General features: G+C 45.0%; 2 protein-coding genes across 6 annotated transcripts in view; one reads left to right on the top strand and one right to left on the bottom strand.

Annotated features, from left to right (window-relative positions):
- Nucleotides 1-9260, top strand: part of RUFY3 (RUN and FYVE domain containing 3) — a 62116-nt gene extending 52856 nt beyond the window's left edge. For both annotated transcript variants that reach the window (XM_084286100.1, XM_084286099.1), the window contains 5 exons: nt 2181-2283; nt 4104-4183; nt 5576-5603; nt 6314-6388; nt 7414-9260. In XM_084286100.1, coding sequence (XP_084142226.1) covers nt 2181-2283; nt 4104-4183; nt 5576-5603; nt 6314-6388; nt 7414-7557 — 430 coding nt within the window. In that variant the 3' untranslated portion in view covers nt 7558-9260. The remainder of the gene's footprint in view (nt 1-2180; nt 2284-4103; nt 4184-5575; nt 5604-6313; nt 6389-7413) is intronic.
- Nucleotides 9261-9399: 139 nt separating this feature from the next.
- On the bottom strand, nt 9400-18298 carry GRSF1 (G-rich RNA sequence binding factor 1). Of its 4 annotated transcripts, none has more exons than XM_084286102.1 (10): nt 18111-18298; nt 17793-17940; nt 16795-16950; nt 16323-16463; nt 14681-14810; nt 12404-12570; nt 12149-12273; nt 11404-11539; nt 11105-11188; nt 9400-9796 (listed from the first exon to the last, which is right to left on the bottom strand). In XM_084286102.1, the coding sequence occupies exons 1-9, from the start codon at nt 18279-18281 to the stop codon at nt 11130-11132; spliced, it is 1233 nt and encodes a 410-aa protein (XP_084142228.1). In that variant the 5' UTR covers nt 18282-18298; the 3' UTR covers nt 9400-9796; nt 11105-11129. The 4 variants fall into 4 exon arrangements, with proteins under 4 accessions (XP_084142228.1, XP_084142229.1, XP_084142230.1 ...); XM_084286103.1 differs by having other exon boundaries at nt 9400-9661; XM_084286104.1 differs by having other exon boundaries at nt 9400-9658.
- Nucleotides 18299-20329: the final 2031 nt, after the last annotated feature.

Here is a 20329-nt window from a genome sequence, read left to right as displayed (position 1 = left end):
CTGAAGGGAGTCTGAAGCAAACAAGAAAAGCAAACAATTTGTCTGCTGCTCATAGTCAGATGTGGCTCAAAGATGTCTTTGCCTAGAGCTATCGTGGAAGGATTAAGGAGCAAGGGAAGCAATCTTGATGGTCAGTCCGACAAAGCGCTATGATTTTTCTAGTTGAAACCCTGCCATCACATATATAAATATATATATATTCATATAAAGTGACTGTCACCATATTGATAAACATTCTTTGGAACCACTCTGGCAGGGGTCTCAGTTTTGCTGGGTGACAACTAAAAAGCTGGAAGCCAATACAGGAAACTTAACAAGAGCTGTCAGCTTTCCCCCCTGCAGTGTCATCAGTTTACCAACAAGAGGAAAACAGAAATCCTCTTATCTTAAAATAGCAGAGCGTCTTTCTATCTGCAGCCATGATGCTTCCTCTCTTCTGCAGCAAGGTCACTGGAGTGAATGGTGTGGAAGCACTGCTGGGTGCATTTTTTTTTTGTCCCCTATCATGGCACAGTTTCTTTTGTTTCCTATTTCAAAAAGTTACCGAGGCTGCCCACAAAGCCAGCAAATGGCTTTGATCAGAAACTCGTGCTAGTCCCAGGTGTGCGTGGGTGAGTCCAGTGATATTATTAGGTATATGCAGGGAATATATCTTTGCACATGCACCTCACACTAAGTCAGTTTAACTGCATTAGTATAGCACCTGGGGAGGATGTTTTCAAATTGGTATATTTTGGCATCAATCCACCCCTTTCTGAATACAGCATTGCTCATGCTAGATCGAGGTGGCAGTTTGAAAATGATTGTGCCTCCTTTACCAGGAGGCTGCGCTGATAGATTTAAGTGAGGGTAGCAGGTAGTCTTGCTTGAATTGTGTCCTTTTGAGAGGAAATGAGGAATTTTGTGTTAATCGAATTGTAAGCAAGATTTCCCCCGGGTGGTTTGTTTTTGAATGTCCACATAGATAAAGATTAATTTCTTGATCTAAGTTTCCACCAGCTTTACTCATTTCAGTTAGGCTTTGTAATTAATGAGGATGCAGTCAAGTTATTTAAAAAAATAAATGTTTGAGCATTGAGACTGGTGAGGTTAATAAGACATATTTTTTCTTAGCAGAAATGAGGATTATGAGTGTTTTGTGGTACAAATCCTGCCAATGTGTTTACCAGCATGTACGTTATTCAATTTCTAGCCTTTGCTTTTGGAGAAGGAGTTGTTCTTCACTGTAGCTACCGTATTACTGTCCAATTACCTTGTAAAGATTTCAGAAAATGGGATTTCTGGTGCTTCAGCCCCCAGTTCTGTGCGCTCCAAGAGCTTTGGTGCTGCTGTGTGCTGGCAGGCCATGATTGTGGAGCTTTTCGGTGCCCTAGAGTAAAGGATGGGTGACCCACGGCTGGATTTGGAGTTGTGCTTTTCCTCAGGCTGTATCGGGGACCTCAGATGTGCTCGCTCATCTGTCTTTGACCCGCTGATCAGCTGTCCTCCCGAATACAAACGTGCTGCACTCAGCCTCGCTGTTGTTCCCTCCGGCTCGATGTACCGCAGCACGCCCCGCGTGAGGTGACACTAAAGCCTCGGCAGCGGGGTTGCTTAGCAGTCTGAGGGAGCGTGCATCACCCCGTGGTTACCGATAAGGCTAGGCCATAGAAGTAACTGCGGGCTGGGAAACAGCACACACGGCCTGCTTCCAGCCCAGGGGCTCGCTTCTCCTGTTCAAGTCCACACAAGGGCTTGAAGGATTGCCACAGCTCAGAGAGAGGAGGACTCTGTCATGTCTGGATGGCTTTGAGAAGTGTGTGAGGATATTGCCTTGGGTTTCACAGCCTGTCATGTAGCAGGTCATCTGCTGAAGCATGTCTTGAACAGGGTGCTGACTGACAGTGCTAGGACGGATGAATAGCTTGGTATTTTTTTAAGGACTTGCAGACACAGTCAACAGGCTTATTTTCAGCAAATTCGTGCTAGAATTACATGAACATTTAGGTTCTCCATCCTGGCCTTTTGTGGCTTCACACATGTGAAACAGCCTTTTACTGAGAGGAAGTTTTTAGCTCTAGAATTGGGCTTCAATTGCTCTAGGATAAAGAGAATTAATTAGTTTTTATAATGTAACGGCTCTTGATGTTGAGTGTTTTAAAACCATAGCCTTTATTCCTAATTCCACCTTGATATTACAGGAGCCACCTTGAACTGGAACTAAAGCGGGAAAGAGACAGATGGTCACAGAATCACCAAAGCAGCCAAGGAAACAAAAAAGTCTCAAAGAATTGGTTAAAAGCGGTAGGTAACATGACTTATTTTTTCCTCTTGGCTTAAATTTGAAGTAAGGTTTCATTATGCTCATTCTCTTTTCTGAAGCTTTATTAGGCTTTAATAAGTACTGTTAATGTGACACAACAAGGTAAGCTTTGGAACACTTCTTGCACGTGGTAAATAGGCATTTCATTTGGTTGGGACTCAAAAGAAAGATTTTACACATTACATTGAATTGCAGAACACAGAATTGCTCTTCTAGGCTGGGTACCTGACAAAATCTTGAGAGCAATCATGGTTTCCTTCAATAGTTCATGAAAACCAAATGTACAGCAGGAGAGATGCTGTATGCATTACAGGTAGTGAAAAGCAAGCTTGCTCACTCTACTTTTTTGCATCATAATAAGGGAAATTCTCCTGAAAAATAGTACAACTTGGAAAACAAAATTATCTTTGAAGGGCATCACAAATCACTTTCAGTGTTCTTTCAGTGCTGTGCATTAGTGAATTCAGTGTTTTTTAAAGTAAAATTCAATGTTCATCTCCAGAGTAAAACTGATAGTCCCTGAGTGAAACTCCCTTTTTAGAAGTAATTTGCCTTTGAAAGTGAAAATCTGCTCTACAGGTTTTTCTGTAAAACAAAACGGGCTGCCTTGCTGGGAATTGGCAGATGTTTTGGAGAGCAAAACTCATAAATATGAGAACTGTGAAAAAAGAGGTGGTTTCTGAAATTCATGTGTGGGTTGCTGCACTTGAGAGTTGCCTTCACTGGGCTCCCCTGGTTTGCTTTAAGCTTCCTTTTTTTTTTTTTCCCCTAACTGATATTACACACAATTCCTGCAAAGCTACTTAAGCATCACGATTCATTTATCAAAACATCATGGTGCTCTAGTGGCACAGATATAATTCAACAAAGAATTGAGATCCCAGTGCAGTGCTCTTGGCCAGTAGAAACACACCAAAATGGGGCAGGCTGATCTCCTAAGCAGAAGTTGGCTAGCTATCTGGAAGGCAGAGTTGCTGCTTTTCCTTACTGCTTGTGTGCCAGCTTGTCACTGGGTGTGAGAACAGCTGGTGGTGTGTGGTTAGCCTCCTTTCCTCAGCAAGCCTCAATAGGGTTCTGCTCCTGCTAAGAGCAAATGGGCCAATGTGGAGGGGGGGAGGAAAAAAAACATGTTTCAGAATGGATTTCTTTTGCCACAGAACTTGTAGGAGGTTCCTGGTCTAATGGAAGGTTGCATTTTTCAGGAGTTTAAGGGCTGTGCTGTGATGATGGTTGTGACTTGAGAGCCATGCATGCATGGGTGATACTGCCAGTACTTGCTATGTAGCGAGCAGGCGAATTCTGACATAGGCACATTTCAAAGAGTTGTTCCGTACATATATGGCTCAGGCTATGACCCAGTTATCAGATAGAGAGTAGGAGGGGATTTTTCTTTACTGGTTGAGAAGATTTGTCACCATGATCAGTTCTCTAAAAGCCTGTAGAGCCTATTTACCTTTTCAACCTCTGCTGTACAGAAGAATTAAAAAAAAATAAAAATAAAATAAAGTGGCCAGAGTTTCTTGTCCTGTAGTAAAAGGAGACCATTGGACATGTTCAAAAGTCCAGCTCTAAAATGTGAAATCAACCATGTTCATAGCAAAAGAAAAGCATGCAAAGCTGCTCTTAGGGTGGACTGGGGATTGTACGTTTTTGAGTGCCCAAACGCCTCCATGTCCAGAGTGGGTCAGTGAGATCAGTGTTCCCTAAATATCAGCGTGAACTCTCCTTTTGCAGTGTGGCAGAGATGAAGTGGGAGCTGTTAACGTGGTTTGACTGACAGGTAAATGTTTCCTTTTGGCAGGATGGGAAGCTCAAAATCCAGGAAGAAAATGCGAAATTGAAACAGCCTCAGAGAGAGGAAAACAGTGGCCTGACATACAAGTATGGAAGAAAAGAAATCTCATTTTTGCCTTTTCTTTTTCTAATCCCTGTCAAAGGGAAGAAGCAGGTTCTGCTGCTTGACATCAAGGTTACTGGATGTGAAAAGCCCCTCTCTTTCTCCTATTTACCTTTGAACTTGTTTCTATATAAATCTAGTGTTTCCTTATTTTTCATCTTTAATGAAGCCTCATAAACCAAATCCGGCACAGAGCTGGACCTTTGATGCTAGCATCCAAAGAAGGTATCTTTTGATGGTGGGAGATAGGAGAAGCGTTGGTGAATCTGTGACACCTGCAGTGAATAAATAGTGGCTTCTGGATAAAAATAGCTGTTTGAGAAGAACTTAAAATAGTGATTCAAGAATGTGGCCATATTTTTAAAAAAAAAAAAAAGTACCTCTGGTAGCATTTTTCTAAACAGAATTGTTGGATTCTAAACAGAGTCGAGGATTGTTGTCACAGGATGTGTTTAGCCTTTGAAAGTTAAGCTTAAGATTTAGGTTTAAATGTAAGTTTTAAATCTGATAGGGGAGAGCTCTGTAATGAGGATGTTGCTCAGAGATGGCAACAGCCCTTTTCTCTGAGCAACTGCTCTCTGAACGTGAGTGGAAATACACAGCGCTCTGACGTGGTGCGCTGAATGCTAATGCAAAGGTGATTGGAAAAGTGTTGTCTTAAAAATAGCATGGGCTCTATTCAAATCTTCTTTACTGGATATTAAAACCTTCCAGGCCTCTGATGCTTTTTGCCCGTTTCACCTTGAGCGCGTTGGCAATACGAGCATCAGTCTGCCGATTTGTCTGGAAGGCTTTTTAATATAATGTTGTCATTGCCTGTTCACGGATCTGGGGGATCAATCATTTTGCAATAAGTTTAATGTTAATTTTGAACTACGTGTATGTTGTCTAAACTGTTCTTCCATGTTAGGGCTCCCTTTTTTTCTGCTTTTCAGGAGTCATTTTATAAGTTTTTCCATTTAGCCAGGAGTGTGCTGTGTGTCTAACGTTTATTCTATAACGCCAGTGACGTGCTGCCAGTTTGCTTCTCTGTTTGATGAAGTTTATGACTGCCTCAGCTCTCGTGTGAGCAGACTTGGCAGTGTGGTTTGGAAGAAACAAAACCAGAAATCACTCTGGGTGGGATATTAATGACAGAACGGAGGAAATCCTCTGATCGTCCAGATGTTGGTCTAAATTTAAGAAGCATTTGGACTGTGCACTAAGTCACGTGGTCTAAAATTTTGGGTAGACCTGTGCAGTGCCAGGAGTCGGACTCAATGATCCTTGTGGGTCGCTTCCAACTCGGGATATTCTATGGTTCTATGATTTTGTTGTTCTCAACAGTAGCAGTGACTGAAGTGCTGGCTCAAAGTGATGATGTTTTTCTCTTGCAGGTTGCAGAGTGACACACAGGAAGAGCAGGTTGGTGATTCCTTCTCTAGCACTGAAATACTGAACAGCAAGTGTGCCGAGGGAGCTCCTGGGTTACTGCAGTATTTTCCTTGGCCCCAATACCCTGGAGTTTGTGTTTTGGGTTTTTTGCCTTTGTGAGGATTTATGTTTGTAGAGTGTGTAGCAACAATCTGGTTCCCTAGTGGAAAAGTGCTGCTTAGCTCAGTAGGAAGGCTTTTAGTTGTCGGTGCTACATTTATGTTCATTTTGCCGTCTGAGCAAAACTGTATTAACCTCTTTTATGGTTCCTGTCCTAGGTCGGTGTCTTTTAAAAAAACAATGAAAGAATACTTTAATATTTGTGAAAATGGCAGTGTGTAACCTTCCTGGTTTGGGTTAGGGTTTTGCCAGTTCCTGTGTAGGCTAGAGGGAAGGGTTAGTTGTTTTTCTCTTTGGTTGCTTCTGTGCACATCAAATTAACCAGAGCCTGTTCTTTCTCCCGAGTGCCTGGCAAAGCATAGCTGGAGCCGTGGTGTAGCCAGGGCAACTGTCCTGCAGATAAATGCACGTTGCAGATAAATGCATGGCTGCCTGGTGGGTTGTGAATTGAGAGGGGCTAAAAACACAACAGTGAGAAATCTTCGTCCCTGTTTTAAAATAAGGATCACAAGGGTCTACTACAGGGCCCAGGTAAAGCAGGCAAGTAAAGCAAAATGTCTTGGCTTTCATCACGGGTTTAGGAACAGCCATCAGGACCTGGAAACGCCCAGATCTGCCAGCTCTGCCAGGAAGAAAGCAGCCGAAACAAGAAAAAGGTAATTGTGAGGGCTGGTATTGTCACCTCGGCCACGTGGTGAATGTGCATTTCCTCTGATTTCTCTCTTCAAGTAGTGCAGATTTCCTACTAGTGACCTGGGATAACGAAATTAACCTTTTTCTGATGTGTATTTGACCCCTAAGATGTACTTGTTAGACAGTGGCCATTTGAGGGTTCCCAGCTTGCGCTGTGCCCTGTGGTTTGCTTTTCCTGCGCCTTTACAGCACATTTCCTTTTTAACTAGATGATTATCTCTGGGATCAATCAGAAGTGAGAAGTGTGTGTTAATGCTTATTACTTCTCCACTTCAGCCACTATACCTTTTTCTCTTGCTTTTTTTTTTTTCCCCAAACATCACTTTTTTATCCTTCTTTGTGGCCAGCAGTCAGGGCAGTGATACCAACTGCTGTCAGTGCAGCAGGCACCCTGGCCGTACTGCTGCACGTACTTTTGTGGTAAGCTAGGTGGTGTTTTGCTGTGTTTTCCCCTATTCTTCCTAACAAGACCTGCATCAGAAAGCTCTGGTGGGGATCTGGGGACAGACCAGAGCAGGGAGGAGTCTTCAGCTCCTGGCACAAGGCTCTGACCTCCACACCAGGTTAAAGATGACCCAGTACCATGGTTCCAAATATTTCCTTGGAAATTTTTTGGGGGGAGGCTAGGGAGCACAGTGAGGTTATCTGATCTGGGAGCTTTCAAGTAAGACTTGTCATTCCTGTGTTTGTCTGACTGTAAAATAATAACGTGCATCTCAGGACAAAATGCTCTAGCTGTAAGTTGTGACTAGACTGAGTCAAAACTTAAATGGTTCGTTACCAATTACTCGTACCACTTCACTACACATCCTGCTCTTCTCTGATGTTGCAAGCACAAGAAAAGCTTCTGGTCTTCAGAGGGGGCAAGAGTGCAATTTTGAGCATCTTTCTCTAGTCCAGTAGAGGATTTGAATTGACTGAAGGTTAATGAGAAAAAGCTCAAGTGTTTTCAGCATCCCTGAATTTTTCTCTTCTCTTCCTGTTTCAGAACATCTGCAAGAACTGCGGCGGTGTCTTCTGCGAGGCCTGTTCAGCAAACGAGCTGCCCCTCCCGTCCAGTATTAACCCAGAGTCCGTCTGCAATCCCTGCCACAAGCAGCTCATCCAGCAGTATTCGACCAGTCCCTTGTAGGAGCCGGGCTGCAGAGCGGTGGCCATAAAAAGTGTTGTAGCTGATCAATGTCTCCGGGGTTGTTCAAGAGGAATTTGAAGAGAAGACGCTTGCCTGTGTTCTTGGGAGGCCAGAGGGGGAAGCAGCTTTGATGGTGTTTAGTCTCTTGCGACTAAAACAAAGTCTGAGCCTTCCCTGTAGAAAAACCTGCCAGTTCTCAGACCTGAGCTCGTGCCAGGGGGAACTGCTTGGGGAATTTCACATCGAGTAGCCTTAAGGTGTGACCGAGCAGCCTCAGGATGCTGTGAGAACAGAGCCTCCACCCCAGAAAGAGCCGTGTGTCTGTGTGCCCAAGTCAGGGATGTTGTCATCCCCGAGCATGTCATGTGAGGGCATGCTGCTGCTAAGCAATGGCTCTCTGAAAGCAAAACAGGAGCATTTTTTTAATCCTCATGTCTGGCTGCACTTGAAATACCATTTCCCCTTTCCCTGCTGCCTTTGACAATCTGGCTCAACCGTGCTACTTCAGTGCCAGGTGAGAGTCCAGGTAACATGCCAAAAAAAAAAAGTTTTCTGGCTTAATTTCTTCAGTCCTCTGGCCGTGGGCTTGCTATGCAAATCAGTATCAAACAAAGCTGTGAAATTATCCTTTTATAGGGACTCTTGAGATGGGATAAGGTTGTTTTTGTTTTTGTTTTTAAGGCATGTGATGTGAGAGCTCACCTGCACTGATCAGCAGGGAAGTGCTTTAAGTCATCTCTGACCTTCCTACCAGAGACCCTCACTGTGACTTCATGGCCACAAAATGGTGGTCAGCCCAAAGGGCTGCAACTCTGCTTCCTATCTTGATCCCTGGGGGGATTTGAGTCACAAATATTTAAATACAAAATACTGTTACACAGAGGGATTTAGGGCCACGTCTGTACACCTCTCTTCTCTCTGTTGTGCACGTGAAAGTGTGGTTGTAACACAGCTCGTATTACACTGGTTTTGCTTTAGATCAAAATGAAGGTGGTATGAAGTTTAAGTACTTTGCACCTATGAGAAATCCTGATCTGAACACAGTTTAGTTTTTGTGATTCATGCTACATCTATCTTTGTTGCTGTTAAAAGGAATTGCATGTTTCTCAAAAAGCAGTGGTGGCTTCCTTGTAAAGCAGGCAGTATGTCATAGTTTATTTGGTTGGTTCTGTACTGGGAGACTTCAGTCTTTAGGGCCACGGTATGTTTTGTAATCTGTAGAGAACTGATGTATTTATATGTGACAGAAGTATTTGGTTTTGGAGAAATTTTATTGGGGGTAGTGTTTTAACACTCCAGAGAGGATTTTCCTTCACTAGACTGGCTGGAACTGAACTAAAAAGCACATCAGAGTTGAGGTTTTTTATGTGCTTGGTGCTAGAGTTTGTACCAAGAACTTCCCCTTTCCTGCTTCCCCATAGGCCTCGGTGTGTTCAGCCGCCCAAGTTCTCCAACTCCTCTTAGTGCCCTTCAGAGACAGCGCTAAACAGAGGGGAGCAACTTCCAACTTTCCCTTTATCTGCTCTTTAGTCCCCCCTGTGGTAGTTACCACATGAATTTCCTTGCTGCTATCCCCTAAAGTAGGTAAAAAAAAAAAAAATTGTAAATAGTTTTAAAATTGGAAAAGCTTAGAATTGAAATGTGAGCAAACATTTGCTTTGAAGGGGTGAAGCACCATAGGTAATGCATGAGATACTGAATTTATTGTTAGCAGCTTTGTGTACATGGTGTACGCACTGGGGATAGCAAATTCCTGCACCCGAACCCAGAGTGACTCATCCCCCAGGAGAAAGTCTGACCCATGCAACTTCAGTGCTGGAGAATTAAACTGGAAACCAGGCACTTACTGAAGTGACTTTATTGCTGAGGCGTCCGAGCAATTTTGCAGCTCTGGAATCACAGCTTAGTTGTGACCTGTACGCAGCTTTCTGCTGCTTCAGCAGGAGTGGCTGCTGCTCCGCTTGCTTGTAGTGAATGTTGTGATCATCTTCGTGTACAAAGCAGGACAGTTCTTGAGCAGGTCCTTCATCGTTACACGAGATCTCCATGAACAAGCAGCCCTTTACGAAGACAGCTGAAACCCTTCAAAATACGGCTCCGGCTGCTGTAACAGAAACTGGCGTTCAGAAAGACCAGAGCACGACCACGTTGGCTGTCAGTCGTGTCAACAGTCACCGCCTCCCTGGTTGATCTTGGTGGAAGGCTCTGCTTTCACGTACTGGTGTTACACTTGGTGATGCTGCAAATGTTAAAGGCATGTTTGCTCAGGTAATGCTGGATTTTGGGGTTCGTACCTGCACGTTTGGATGGGGCGGAGCAGAAGGCTCTTTTTCTGTTGTTAATTTTGTTCCACATGCAACAATAAAAACTTTCTCATCTGTATCCTGCGTCCTGAGTGCGCTTTCCCTTCTGCTTTGGCTGTGGGTATGAAAGTATTTCACAACCAGTAACAGATGCCAATGCGGAAACGAGAGAGGCATGGCAGGAGGGACGAGGTGTTAGCTACACTACACAGCACACCTGCTGCCTTCTGTGTACGGGGATCTTCAGTCGCTTGGGCGGTGTTAATGGCCCATTCTGGTGTTTTATTGCTTTGTACACCAGCACACAGCTGGAGGCTGTCCTGCACCACTTGCTGTTCCTCTGGTACAGCTTTTTCTACTTTTAGGACAGACAACCTTCCCACGGTATGTCAACACAGTTTATTACATGCTTTTTACATAAATCCAAACTAAATTTTATAGTTTGTCCATTTAATTAAGCAGTGACACAGTACACAAACTTTACGCTTGTACCTCAGAAATGTGTTCAGTCTGGCCTAAAAAGAAAGGGGTGGGGGAGAGAAATAAAAACCATCACTACCTCACTGCACCTTACTACTGTTCTTTTTTTTTTTTTAAATGTACCACTGCATCTTATTCTAAATTATGGTCACTAACAATGGAATTGTAGAATTCAGCAGTGGTGGAAGATGTCAGTAAAAAGATAAGCTGAGACAGACAGCCTCCGAGAGGTGAATAACTTTCATGTGGTGCTGAAGTTGATCTGACACAGGGGAAGCTGATTCTGCTGGGACTAAGTCCCAGCACAAAGGCCAGGAACAGTTCTGGGTGACAGTAGAAAAATATTTAGCCACTCCTTTGTCTGTGCCAGGGAATATGGCCCCATCAGAACCTTGAACAGATGAAAAGTAGGACAGCTTCATGGGGAGGAGGAAAAAGCTAGGGGAAGAAGCACTGCGGCACACGGCAGCAGGCCTCAGCTACAGCACAGCACGTTTCTGTGTGGGGCTGCAGTGTCAGGAGAGTGCAGCAGCCTCTGGCTGTGACCTCGGCCAAGAGCTGCTGCCCCTCTGCCACAAGAATTTATCCCTGGGGATTTCAGCTTCATGGGCCAGCGTGTGAGGCGTGAGGCCTGCCCTCGGCTTAGCTGTGATGATCGGCCTCAGCCACTTGCTCTCAATTTTAGCCTGAAAACTATGTGAAGTGCCAAGTATCAAGCATGCTAAAAGTGGAACAGGAGCAATAGAATAGAAAGATGTGCTCACCAAAGCTGCGATCTTGCCCCTGTCACTAGCAGTCTTGTTCTGCCTTTGGATGTTCATTCAGGAATAATTCAATGGTACCGCACTCTAGGGAACAATACGAGAGGCAATTTGCGTTCAGTGACTTGTAGCTGCTGCATTTTTTTTCTCTCCCAGAAAGCCAATTTAACATTTTAGGGTAATTTGGAATTCTAGTTCCAAGACAATCCTGTTGCACAGGATGCTACAAGTAGGTAGACAAGAAGCAGTGCTCGAGGAGGGGGGAGTCTCAGTGTTTTAAGTCCCCCTTCCTCTTTACTCACGCAGCTGTGTCCCCTCCTTGGCCATTGCACTGACTGCATCGCTGTGGCTCTCAAAATGCACATCTGCTTCTCCTGTGGCATCTCCATGGGAGTTGTATTCCACCATGACCCTTGTGGGCTTCAGTGGGGCGAAAAACTGGAAGGAAGTGAGGGGGAAAAAACATTACCAGAAAAAACTCCTACCAGAAACCATCCTGTTTGTACTCACAAAGCTTGTCCAACCCTAGGGACTGAGCACTTGAGCAGCTCAAGTCCCCTCCTAGCTGGGTGAGGCCAATGTGCAGCCTCCTGCCCTCTGTCAGGGTAACTCCTGACAGGGAGAACTAGCCTCCCACAGCACCCTTCTGTACCGTGGCCAAAGGCATCAAACACGGGTGCACTCACTGTGACCGTACACTATTAAAATGAAATATATTTGATATTAAAATTTCTGTACAGTCAGCTAAGGGTACAACAGGACACAGTTCATGCTGGTGGGCATTCAGCACAGCCCTGCAAGCTGTCACCTTCCCCAGGTATCACTGCTGCACCCATGACGCCAGGGCACATGTGGGAGCCTGTGACCCTTCCCGTGTCCCTCAGCATTTCGATGTCAGTTCAAGTTTCCCAACGCCCAGTGCCACGCAGCACTGAGGACTGATACAGAGAAAGCAAAAACTTTCAGTCATTTCAGCTGGACAGATTGATCGCAGGTTACCATTAGTAGTTACAACTGAACTCGATGCATACTTTTACTGCTACTCACATTTATTATGTCTTGGGCTCTAGTTTCGGTAGGAAAACCCCTCACGTGGACAATGTGTGGCCGTGATGAGGTGCTCCCAGGTTCTGAACAGTGCCCGGAGCTTTCTGTTTCTTCATTACCTAGTTCTGGGGAATCAAGGGAAAACATCATTAACCCTTGTAATTATCACCTTCCTCACATGGCTGTGCCCACAGCAGCAGTGAGGGTAAGACAAAGGGGCCTCAAACAACACACGCGCCACAGGGTGCGACTCACGGTTCTGGTTCTGTCTCTTGGCATCAGAGCTTGCACTGTCACTCAACCTCCTCGCTTCAGCAATCAATTCAAGTTCCCGTCTCAGCCTGGGGAAGGTCGCTATCTGCTTGTGATAAGGCACATGCCTTTGCATTTGCTGCTTTCTACTTACGTATACTTCTATATATCTAAAATTACAAGGAAAAGATTACATGGCACTCCTTGGCCCACCAGAAAGAACACAAGGATTTCAGAAAGTACCATTAATTCCGGATGTTTTCCCAGCTCAGCTGTGCTCACAAAGTATGAGAGCCTTGTAAGCTGTTACAATTCTGGCTTAGCTGGCAAGAAAAGGTCTTGAAGAATTCATTTAAATTGTCCAGTTATGTCTATGAAAGCCCTTTTCAATGGGCAATGAGAGTCATCTTCCTGTATAAACCCACGTATTGTGAGCCACTTCGTTCTGGACAAGGTCTTTAGTTTATGGCCTTACCCAAGATTTTTGTAGAAGCACTACGTTTACAAGCCAAAGCTATGTTTTGTTGCAGAAATACAGCTTTACTCAAAACCACGACCTCTTTCCTGCAGTAGCATGCGTTCTTTTGAGGCTGTTTTCCCCACTACACCTCTGCAAACTGCCTTATCTCAAACCCTCCAAACCCCAATTGAAAAAAAAATTCAACCCCAAAGCAGATGAAAGCATTAACAGGGTAGTATCTTGTATCTCTGGCCACCCACCCCAGAACCCCTTTTTCGGACTCTCCTATGAGGCTCTTTTAGAGCTGGTAACAGCAGCCAGCTGGGCCTCGAGCAGGTTTAGCTCCCAGCGCCCAAGCAGGTGGCTTCCAGAGCACGGAAGAAACAATGTGATGGAGAAGAGAACGCGCACATCCAAGTGAGGCGGCCTTCCTCCCTGCCTAAGCAGCAGCCTCAGGAAGAGACATCACCCCACGTACAGCCGGGCAGCGCTTACAGCTCAGCGTCCGCGTGCCCAGGCTCAGGAGTGTCCCCTTCTAGACAAAAGTGATGACCCAGGAAGAACCAGAGCTAATTGGCAGCAGGTTTGGAAACTACTCAGTTCCTTGGCTAGTCATGCAGAAAGAAAGGTTAAAACAACCCCTAATGGCAGGCTGGGAATTAATTAATCCCTCCTGGAGGGTAGGGAATTGTGTGGAGCTGCCACACCTATGGAATTATTGAGCACACCTGCAGAGCAGCTGTTTGCTTTTAATATGGGGGGGGTGGGGACAAACACAAGGAAGAAGTCTTGAAACAGGAAGTAAAGGCATAGAAGGGAAGGAAGCCTTCCTGGGGTATGTGAGAAGGAAAGGCTGGGAGAGGTTTCTTGCAATCTGGCATTCAGAAAAATAAATCAGGGAGTTATCAGAGAGCACTCTAAAAGCCAACCAGCATAAAAATGAGTAGTTTTTTTTTTTTGAAGATACTTTGGGATAGTAGGGAAAAAAAGCTACAAATACTTGCTTAAGGCAAGGGAAGCTCTCAGGTGGGAAGAACATAGTGTAGGGCCTCAGCATGCCGGAGAAATGCACTTAAATGCAAAGTCCTGAGGAAGGAGAGCAGCCCAGGCAGATGCTGTCACCAAGGAGGCTGGTACCTGACCACAGTCGGCTGCAGCAATGGATTCAAGCCAGAGGTGCAGTGAGTTGTGCTCTGTACGCCGTGCTATCCACATGGAAACACTGACTGTGCTTAGTGCTTGCTAGAAGGGAAGGGCTGCCTGTGCTGCGGGCCCCACTGCAGAAGCCTTGGCAACAGCAAACCTTGTAGGAGGCGCAGGATCCCTGTGCGCTTGTGAGTGGGCAGGTGGGATCTACCTGATGGAGCTCTTCCCCATCCTGAATGCTGGCACCCAGTTTGGGGCAGGGTGAGGCTGGCTTCAGGAGAACTTCAGAAGAACTCTTTTCTTTTGACAGAGCCCCACATCTGCTTAAGCTGTAAGTGGTGAACGTGCTTCTGCAGTGCAAAGCTTTCTGTTCTCATCCCCATCTTTGTCAAGGCTCCTCAGAAAACCTCCCTGGAGGAGGTAATGCTTAGGAAACAGAGTCCTCCAGAAGGCACTACTAAAAAATAACACGTTCCAAGCCATCAAGTAACAGTCTGACACTGAGGAAGATTTTACTGTGATTCCTTCTGGAATTTGAATCCTAAGAACTGGGTTCTACGCATGCTTCAATAAAACTATGAGTATGGTACCTTAAGCTAAGAGGCAAGCTCTATGTCACACCACATGGTTCATATCAAGTTGTTCTACTCTGTTAACTACAGCAAAGCACCTACCTACTCCCCATGTATTCCTTATGCTTTAGGAGGGCTCTAGCTGCCATTTCAGGAGCTGCAAACTGCACGTAAGCTTCTCCAGATTTTCTTTCTCCACGGTAAACAAAAGCTATGTCAGTTATCCTTAAACCTAAAGGAGGAAAAGAAGTATTTACAATGTTAGGAACTGGTGCTCAAGGACACCCCTTCCCTTTCACTCCTGTTTTTTGACAAATTAATCCAGTAGCCCCTAGTTCTGCAACAACTGGTTGTGTTGGCCTAAGTATACCTGTATTGTTTTTTTTTTTTTTTTAAACTCTGGTTTAGAGGACTTGTGCTACTTCTCACAGAAGCCTTAATTGCTAATAACGAATCCACTTCAGGCTTCAAGTAACTACAAAAACAACAAATGAATGGAAATTCTACACAAAAGGAGCACAAATGCTCCTCAAATAATCTCTAATTCAGGTTGTTCTTCGTCTCTTTAAAATCCAGCTGAAATCTAGTTTACTAAACTTTTTTTTTTTTTTAACTGTGTAGTATCTTTCTGGGGAAAAACTGTAAAGTAACTGTAAACCATTACGTTGTTGTATCTGACACAATACAGCCAAGAGCTGCAAGTCCTACCTTAATCAGCGATTATACCAGTGATTATACCAGTGCATACTGGGCTGGGTTCCTACACCTGTGAACTTTTGAAAGCCAACATTTGTGGTTGTGGTTGCTTTTGTAATCTTCTATTTTTTTTATTTTTTTTACCTTCTGGAATGGTCTCACCAACACTCAAAGAAACAGCAACCTCAAAATGCTTTCCTAGGTACCTCATTGTGGTAGCTCTGCACTAGACTGATTTTAAACATTATTTAACTGCTGGCGATCAGTTCAGAAATCTACTATCAGCAGCCCTTGCTTTTGGCATCATGTTGACTATCATGAGCCTTAATGCTAGAGAACTGTGTGCATGCCTACCTGGAGTGGCAGAAACATGAGAACAAGTGTTTTTGGTTTACTCTACAGTCTAATCTTTTGTCTAAAAAAGTAAACTCTGCAAACACCGGGAAGGCTTCTTTCCTAGGAAGTGTACATAGCAGCCACCTGGCCTGCTCCAGCCCTGAGGGCAGTGGACACATCCTGTCCAGTAGCTGACTGGCTGAGAAATTGTGCAGCAACTACTCACAACCACGAACAAGCCATTATTTGAAACAAACAAACAAACAAAAAATAGCCGAGTTCTAAACATTGACATGCGTGTTCTATTACGATTGTACTGCTGAAAGGCCCCATGCTGCACTCATTTGTGCTTTATCTGTAATACAGGCATGCTTCTTCCTCTATGGCAAATTACAGGCTGGTAGCAGTTCAAGAGAAGTAAACTGAACCTAGATTACTCCCTTTACTTATTTTTCCCCTAAAATTTAGTGCTGCAAGTCCCAAAGCTAGGTTAGACCTGCAGGAAGTCAGAGGTAGCTGGTAATCTTAAAGGTTGTTCAATAAAGCTTTAGTTGCCTTCTAACTGCAGGGGGATAGCAACCTGTTACACTAAGGTGTTCATGGCTGCATGTGGCTCTTGTAGCTCTCCTTTAGAGGAACAACTGTCTAGCTGAGCATGAACTTGGGAGCACAGAATACCTTATAAACTAGAGTAAGAACTATTTTGAGTTACCTGAGAAAAACTCCGCGATGTCATCCTCAGTGGAGGTGAACGGGAGGCCTCTGAGTAGTACAACTCCATCACTGATGGCTTGCGACTCATTCTGCAGACTCTGCAGTAAGCCCTCTACATCTCTATCATGTACTTCGAAAACTGCAAGGAATATAGGCAAAAAACATTATTTTCCTTCATGGTACACAGAAGGTAGCATTCTGCAGACACCTTCTTCTAAGGCAGCATTTCCTTCCATGCATGCACCTTCATTCCCGTTCTCCCCATGCAATCAAAGGTCCCCCCAGTGCTGCCCCTCATGCCACAAGGTGCTTTGCTTTCTCTGCCCAGCCCAAGAAGCTTTGACTTCATGGCACTTTGTTCACTGGTTTTGTCCCTGATTGTCTCCCTGGCACAAGCCTGTCTTGGTATTCAAGCAGTTCTTATTCACTCTACTGTGTTTCCTTCAATTAAACCTCTGTTTCCAACTCACCTTTCACGTAGCGTGGGCCCATGTATCTCAGGTTCTTTTCCAAGGCTTTCTGGACATCTGCTTTTGACTCCAGCTCAATCAAGGCATCTCCCCTGCGTCTCCCATCCCTGTTTAAGAGGAAGTGTATGCCGTTCTCACCGTTCCGAATTCTACAGCCTAGAAATCAGGGAACACGTGGCACAGAAACATACGCAACTGTATCAACCACGGGGAGTCTTTTGATTCCAGACTAAAACAGCAAATTCTGCGTGGAGCCATTCATCTGTTTTGAAGCACAGGTTAGGAAACTCTCATTTCTACCACTAGCTTTAACACGCAATGCTTCTCACAGAGAAGAAGGAGATTTGGCATCCCACGGCATTCACAGCTATATAACTGGGTAATAAATATCCTCATATTGCTCATAAAGTTTGTTTTTGAGGTACTTGAAATCTTGAACAAATGCTATAGCACCTTTCAATCATTTATGCTCTGCCTGTTTTACGTTCCTTTCTCTAGGAGTTTAAAGAGACTAAGCTTAGTTCAGCAGGTTATTAAACTGCTTAGAAACTTGATTTGATCACCTCACTTACAATGAAGGGATGCATCTTAACATTACAGTATGGGAGGATCAGCCTCACAAAGCTGAGCAAAAGCCTGCTTATCAGCATTGGCAAGTGGCTCTGAAGTCTCCCCCTGTAAGCATCACTTTTTGATCAAAAAGAAGGGGGGAGGGAATGGAAGCCAACCATAATGGTATTCCAGTAAAGCGTTTAGATGTGGATCAGTGAAACTCTATTACTGAAACACAGCAAGAAGAGGACGATGTGCTCAACTACACGTGAAACACTTTGCTGGTCATTGGCTTTATGCGTGTGAGTTGCTGTGATGGAACTGAGAACCCATCTTGCTTTGAGCAGTGGTCTGTAAGTTTTGTTTTTTTTTTTTCCACTAATGATCACGTATTAGGTTGTATAACTCCCCACTGACCCATTACTCAGGTAAATTATCTCCCTTACCCTCAAAAAAGGTAACCACGTCTTCCTCGGAGCAGGAGAAGGGGAACCCCTGCGCCCTGACGAGAAAAACGGCCTCCTCATTTTCCCCCCTGGGTGCCTCCGCGTCCTGCTCCGACAGCTGACGCTCCTGGGACGGCGAGCCTACAACCTGACCCCAAAAACACCTTTTTTAAAAATAATAAAGGAGAAAGGGCGAGGCGAGCGCCTGCCACCCGCGCTCCCCTTGGCAGCGCTGGCGGTTGGCGCCCACGCCCCCCCCTCGCCTCACGCTTCACCCGCGGTCGCCGCCATTTTAGGCCCGCTCCCGCCCGCCCCTACCTGGCTGCAGCGGCGGGCGGCGGCGCCGAGCGGCCGGAGGGAGGCGGCGGCGGCGCTGAGGAGGAGGCGGCAGGAGGGCGAAGGGGACGGGGACGGGACGGGCAGGAGGCGGCGGCGGCCCAGCAGCAGCACCGCGGCCAGCCCGCGGCGGGCGACTGCGGTGGCGGCCATGGGCAGGCGGGGCGAGAGCCGGGGGGGCTCCGCCTTCGCTACCCAGGAGGCGCCGGCAGCGCGGGGCGGGAGCCGGGACCCGATCGGTGCTGTGAGGGGAGAGGGGAGGCACCGCGAATGTGGTGGTGTCCTTAGCAAATGTATGTCAGGAAGGGAAAACAAAAAAAAAAAAGATGGGTACGTGCGCTCCTTATCTCTTCTTGAGCGCAGTTGTTGGAGCAGGTGGCTTCCATGGGTCCCTTCCAAGCTTAACCATTTTGTGGAAGAGAGCAGCAAGGTGAAAGATCAGCCAAGGGAACGAAAAAAGTATGGAGGCTGAGGTGCAGGGGCTCTGAGCAGTTTGTTGGGAAGACAAGGTGCCAAAGCTTCCTGTCGTGTGGTCAGGAAGACAGCGATGGATGGTCCTCTGCTGTCCTGCATCCTCTACTTCCAGTCTTGGCATCCTCAAGTGTTGTGTTATCGAGCCGTCATGAGCTATCAATCCAAGTGTCTCAGGATTTCAATGGAAGTCTTTCACCGTGTGGTACTGCCAACCCATGAATATCTCAGAAGCCTTGAACATTTCTTATCAGTGTTTTGAAACTGTAAACAACCCATTCTAAGTCATCTCATTGTTGACAGCTGCCGCTTTTATAAACTATTTCATGCAATAAACTCTTTTAGAGACTCTTATATACTACTAAACACCATTAAAATATTGAAAGAATTAAAACATGATGTCTTGGAAATAGCATTCAATTTTTTATTCTTAATTTTCAAGGCGAATCATATACTTATTTTCCAAGTAACGTCTATTCATTTAGTGGTACTGAAGTGTTTCACCTTCAAGATTTTTCATATTCTAAACGTCAGGTTTCTCTTTAAAACCTTCTTTAAATGAGAAAACTTTACTGGTGCAAAAATTAATTACTGTAATTCCTCTCAAACACTTCTTTTTCTAGGCTAGCTGTCATGCTGTAAATTGTCACTGAATAAACAGATCAGTGAATCTTATACGTCAAGTGAATGCTGTGTGCATTCCTCGTTCATGCAGATGAATGGTTCTTGAAGGTTTGTGATCCAGACAAGGGGTAAGGCTGATTCTCCTCAACGGAGATACAAGTCTTCTACCCACTTTACCTCCGAAACACCTGCCTCCCAAGTTCAGTGAAACAGCCCACTGCTGAGTGTCCCGTAGCTTGTCAGTGTGTGCGAGTTACCTTTAGAGGGCACCATTTTGTTGGGCATCTGTCGACAGTGACGTTTTCCAGGAATCTCGGCTTCAGCAAACCCGAGGGAGCAAAACCTCTGCACTGCTGATAACAGGAACTGGAGGGAAAAAAATATATATATAATGAAAAAAAAATCATCCTAGGACGATAGAACTTGCATTTATTCACTCTTCGGTAGTGATGTTGAGTGAATCTTACTTACCAGAGGAAATCAGTTACACTAAGTAAAAATAAAGAGAATAAGAAGATGCCCCTTCCATGCGGCTTGTTGACCAAGCAGCCCTTTCCAGCCTTGTAAGATACTATTTCTTTTAATGCCCACCATTAAAAATATTATTGTTAAAAATAACTTAAACTAGCTATTCTTTTGTTTGTTCAGCTCATACTAAAACAAATATTTAGTGTTGGGATACACCATTTATCACTGCAATCTGTCATCAAGTAAAATTGACTTCATATTCTGTTGGAGTGTATTCTGAAATTGTTATTTTAAGTTATTCAAGCAGTTATTCAAGCCTTCCCTCGCTTTCTGTGGAAGATGAGCCCATTACAAAGTTGTACAAGTACAACCCTCTCAGCGTTCAGCAGGAGATAACGAGCTTAGCCTGAGTGAGGCCACTGACTGGAAAAGAGGAAGAGCGTATTTTGCATGGAGAAGTTAAAGTACTGGGAACCCTCTGCACATGGTGTCCGTGCCCCATATGCTGTTGAAATTTCTGGAGCAGGTTCTCCACAAATCATTGATTTCTGAGACAACTGTGTACAAAAGTTGCATCAGGAATTACATATGTGTGAGTACTGTAACAGCAGGGAAGGCCACAGAGTACTGTATTTATT

This window comes from Netta rufina, assembly GCF_964035555.1.
Source record: "Netta rufina genome assembly, chromosome: 4".
NCBI classification, from domain to species: Eukaryota; Metazoa; Chordata; class Aves; order Anseriformes; family Anatidae; genus Netta; species Netta rufina.
This window is presented reverse-complemented; position numbering and strand designations above follow the sequence as displayed.